Source organism: Solanum pennellii, chromosome 2 (assembly GCF_001406875.1).
Source record: "Solanum pennellii chromosome 2, SPENNV200".
Lineage (NCBI taxonomy): Eukaryota > Viridiplantae > Streptophyta > Magnoliopsida > Solanales > Solanaceae > Solanum > Solanum pennellii.
In genome coordinates, this window is record NC_028638.1 from 31,724,219 (window position 1) to 31,728,911 (window position 4,693).

The following is a 4,693-nucleotide window of genomic DNA, read 5'->3' on the forward strand; positions in this document are numbered from 1 at the left end:
ATATATATATATATATATATATATATATATATATATATATATATATAACTTTCACCTTATTCTTTTGTTATTTTTGTTTAAGTGATTATTCTTGCTTTGTTTCTACCCTTATACTCATTACTTATTGTTTTGAGTTACAAGTTGTTTTACATACTTGGGGGTTATAGTAGGTATCATCATAATCGGGTTGTGACAGATTTAATCATAAAACACAAATTTGATAGCATAATCGAATCCCTCTTTTTGAGTTATTCCATGCCAAATCAAGTTCTAGGTTAAAATTCATATATATTGCCTAAGTATTTCGGAACTTGCTGAAATAGTTTAAGAGGATAAACTAGGGGTTCGGTGGTGTTTTGACACCATTTTTGCCTTTTAGATACTAATTCTTCAAGTTCTGGTGTGTCTCACTTGCGACCACTAGGGCCACAGTTGCAATAAACCAGGCTGAAATTTGCAATAATGGAGTGGAATCAGTAAAAGAAACACATTATGTGCAATTGTGAAGCTTTTAGCCAAGGATTGGTTCATAAAAGCGATGAGCCTACAGTAACAAGCGATTCAATGAATGAAAATGTGTTTCTTGATGCATCAGAAATAGCATACAGAGCAGAAGAATCATGGTTTGAACCGAACCCAAAAGTATAAACAGGAAAACTTGACATATCCTCTGCCTCTGCCCTTTGTTAATGTAAGGGTGAATGGAACAAGGTAACCGATTCATAGCTAGCCGGTCTGAAGGCCCCAAGTTTTCTATGACAAAGCACATTATTTGCTTCAAGAGAGTCAACTTTATCCATTCATGCTCTCACTATGTCACAACCCGACACTACCTTGTAGTTTAATATGGTGCTTAGTGCCACAGGTGACCCCAAACTAACTGATGGACTAGCATGATACTAAGATATACATGCATAGAACTGAAATACAGATGCAGAAGCTAAATCTGAAATAGGTTTATTAAACTCAAAACAACAAGTATCTGAATAAACATAAGTTGTAGCTAATGTGACTGTTTTAAAGCCTCTACTGAGATGAGTTGCAAGGACAAGCCCCTAGCTAACTCTTAATGTCTGAAAATTGAAATAGTAACAAATGAATGAAATATATAGATCATCCTCAAAGATGAGGACTCACCAATAACACTACCAAGCCGATCTGAAGTCGTACTAATCGCGACCTGAGTGCTGAATGTCTGAACCTATATCATAGACACTGACGTCTATATCACTTAAGCCCCCATCTGAAAATTGGACGTGCCGGGGAGGTGGTCGAGAAACTGTTGGTGAAGGACGAGAGGCATTAACAGGCGAAAGCACCCGAACTTGACGCTCTGTAGTAACAACATCAGTAGCAAATTGGAAAGGAATATCCTTCCATTTGCATCTACAGATGGGGCAAAGGAGGTTCCCATTCTTAACATTTTCGCCGATGCAGCTGAAGTGAAAAGAATGGCTGCATTCACCAGTAAATATGGCCTTACCTTTCCCAACTTTCATACTTCCAAGGCAAATTACACATGTTACCTGCAACAACAATATAATTGAATACAAAAGCAACACACCAATCTTCAATCAAAATTCGTACAATTTACATGGCAACAAGACACAAACTTAAAATGTAAAATAATCTCATTAGGTTTAATCGTACGATTTATCTAACATCTATTAGTCTCTGTGAAAATGGTGTTTGAACCAGCTTGAGCACATCAACTGCTTAACAAGATATAGGATGTTTTCTTCTTTTAGTTAATGATTCTTTTATTTCTGATAAGGTACTAATAAAATTAATTAACAAAGTGCATAATATTGATTAAAATTATAATTATTTTGAATAATAAAAATGGTTTTAAATAATTATAAATAAAAAATAAACTCAAAATAGGGGAGATAAGTATTATATTATAAATCACCGGATTAGTGTATTGAGTCAAACTTAATAGAAAGATTTTTGAAATTATCCTTAAAAGTTTTTCTTCTTAAATTCTCTAATTAAAGTTTTTCTTCTTAAATTCTGAAAAGTAGTGGTCTTTTTTATAAAATAAATAAATGAAATATTCTGTTCAAATTCAATAATAAATGTTTTAATTTATTTATATCAAGCTAATTATACTAACCAATGAAAGATAGTGGTCATTTTCAATACTTAAAATAATAATTAAAAAAATCTGTTTTAATTGATTACAAAAATCAACTTAAAACGTTTATATGGTAAAATTCAACAATGATCAATGTTTTATATATATATTTTGCCACAAAAGAATGATACCCTGTTGCTTTTAAAATGGGCGTCAAAAGGAAATTAAAGAAAACAATATTATATTGTAGAACTGAATTTCTTTAGTTCACTAATCAATGCCATGAAAAATGTAAAAAATAATAATTCAATGTATACCCTCATCGATACATTGAAAATAATAGTAAAACTAATTAAGATCAAAATTAGGGAATGAGATGCGACAAGATGGGGTAGGTTTAAATTATATTTTTTCATAAATTTATGCACACTGCAATTTATATGAGTTTAAATAAATATTATTTCTAAAAAATATAATTTATGCGGGGAGGATTTACAACAAATCATGCTATATGGGGTAGGGGTGGGCTGGTGGATTGAAGTCTTCATCATTTTAGATGGATTTACTATGTAACTATAACGCTCTGCCCCGCCTTATTTGTCATCTAAATAAAAATTACAAATAAAGGGTACTTAAATAAGAACAAGAATTAAATTTCACTTAGAAAGAGCACAATTTTTTTGTTGTTTGTTGTCATCTGCCTCTTTTAGTAGTTAAGCAATTAAATGTTGTCGGAAAGTAAAAAGGGGAACATGAATGGAGAATTTTAGGCTAAAAAGGGAGAAAATGAAAAAAAAATAGTAAAACAAAATATAAAAAGAGAGGAGAAATGAAAACAGACCTTGGATGAACGTGCAGTGGGGTTGGGCAAACGAGATAAGGAGAATGGCGACGGTGACGGCAACGGCGGAATAACCGGTGTATTGAAATGGTATATCTCATTCTGGGAACCGTGATCCTTGCGCTTAAGTGAGAGCGCCTTCTTTAGCTTGTGCCAAACCCTCAACATTTTGTGCTTTTTTTTCGGAGAAAAATGAGAAACCAGAAAAGAAAAAGGACAAACTAATGGGTTTTTTTGTGAGATTCTACGGCGATGGACTCTGTATTTATAGTGAGACGGAGAGTTTTAGTAATAAATAGAGATAGGGTTGAGTAAGTTTATAGATATAAATTTAATTGAGTAATACACAAATTTCAAAATGTTATTACAATGTCATTAAGGTCAATAGTTTCAAGAGTTCATATATATATATATATATATATATATATATATATATATACTAGTTTCTGAACACGTGCGTTGCACGTGTATATCATGTTAATTAGTATGAATATTTCTAAAAGATAAGTGTATGAGATGTAAAATACAAGCTAAAATAAATGAATGGTGCAGCATATTCAATTGATATTATGATCATTGCCAAGACACATCATAGACAAATATTGTTCTCAAGTGAATTATTTTGAAAACTAATACTATGACGACTTCAATTATACAATTCTTATAATATATCAAATATTCAACTTGTTAAAAGTTCTTTTTAATATGCTACAACACATAATTTAAATGTTGACATTATAGTTACAAATATTTAATGCATTAAAGCTTCTGCCTTCTTCTTAAGAAATAATACCCTCCACTTTTTTACAAATGCATACATATCGATAACTTGTCGTCGAAGAAAAGTGGTGTTTTCTAATAATTGTAAAGAAATTCGATCAACATATGTCTTCCTTAGGATGGCTAATAGATCATTATCAATTTCATATTCTACACCTACAAAATAAAAGTATTTATTTGTTACAAAAATTATTTTGTTTAAATATGTAATTGACATATATAAATAATAGTACAACTTACATATATATATATGCATCCTTCGTCTTCATTGGCTCATTCAAAATTATTAATTTTGTCATCTGTAAATTTTGATAAAAGAAATTTTTGTCAAGTTATAATATATAATTGAATTATGAAATACAACACAATCATTTGTGAGATATTAACACTATGGCAGAAAAAAACAACAATATAAACCAAAAATTATATGATACTTTTGAAGGTGTCTGCATAACTCAATTTCCCTAATCTCCAATTCATAAACCAAAAAATTAAATAGAAGCATAAATAACACTAACAAAACAAAGAAAACATCTGGAGGTATATGCTAGATATGTTGTCAATGACAATCTAACATTCCCAAAAAGCAATGTGCATATCACAATATCTAGATATCAAAATAAATAGGAAAACTAAGCTAATTGCTCAATAATTTGTTCATGAATGGATAGAAAAGCATCAATATACGTTGTTAAACTTAGAACTCTATACCGAATAAAAATTGAATTGATTATTTACACTTCACAACAACACTTGGCGGAAAAAGAGAGGGAGAGAGTAACACAACACGGGAATTTCAAGAAAAGGTAAAAAGGAAAAAAAATCGAGTTTTATCTCAACTCTCCTTTTATAGTACTTTGTCAAATTGTACGTGTCGGCCTCTTCCTTCTCCATTTCTCCATTAACAATACTTTTTTTCTCTTCTCCAAACATGAATCCCTCTTTCTATATTCTTCTTTATCAATTTTTGTATCATTTTCACCATTTTTGGTTTG

At 30.7% G+C, this 4,693-nt stretch overlaps 1 protein-coding gene across 1 annotated transcript; it reads right to left on the reverse strand.

Moving 5' to 3' along the window:
• Nucleotides 1-1,169: 1,169 nt before the first annotated feature.
• On the reverse strand, nt 1,170-3,086 carry LOC107009889 (E3 ubiquitin-protein ligase WAV3-like). Its single transcript, XM_015209197.1, has 2 exons — nt 2,919-3,086; nt 1,170-1,526 (listed from the first exon to the last, which is right to left on the reverse strand). The coding sequence occupies exons 1-2, from the start codon at nt 3,084-3,086 to the stop codon at nt 1,170-1,172; spliced, it is 525 nt and encodes a 174-aa protein (XP_015064683.1).
• Between the last annotated feature and the right edge of the window lie 1,607 nt (nt 3,087-4,693).

Excerpts from the sequence above, each read along its gene's own strand:
- LOC107009889 (XM_015209197.1), bottom strand. The coding sequence starts at position 3,086 with ATGTTGAGGGTTTGGCACAAGCTAAAGAAGGCGCTCTCACTTAAGCGC. Across the intron at positions 1,527-2,918 it reads CCACTGCACGTTCATCCAAG|GTAACATGTGTAATTTGCCT; the intron begins GTCTGTTTTCAT and ends TTGTTGTTGCAG.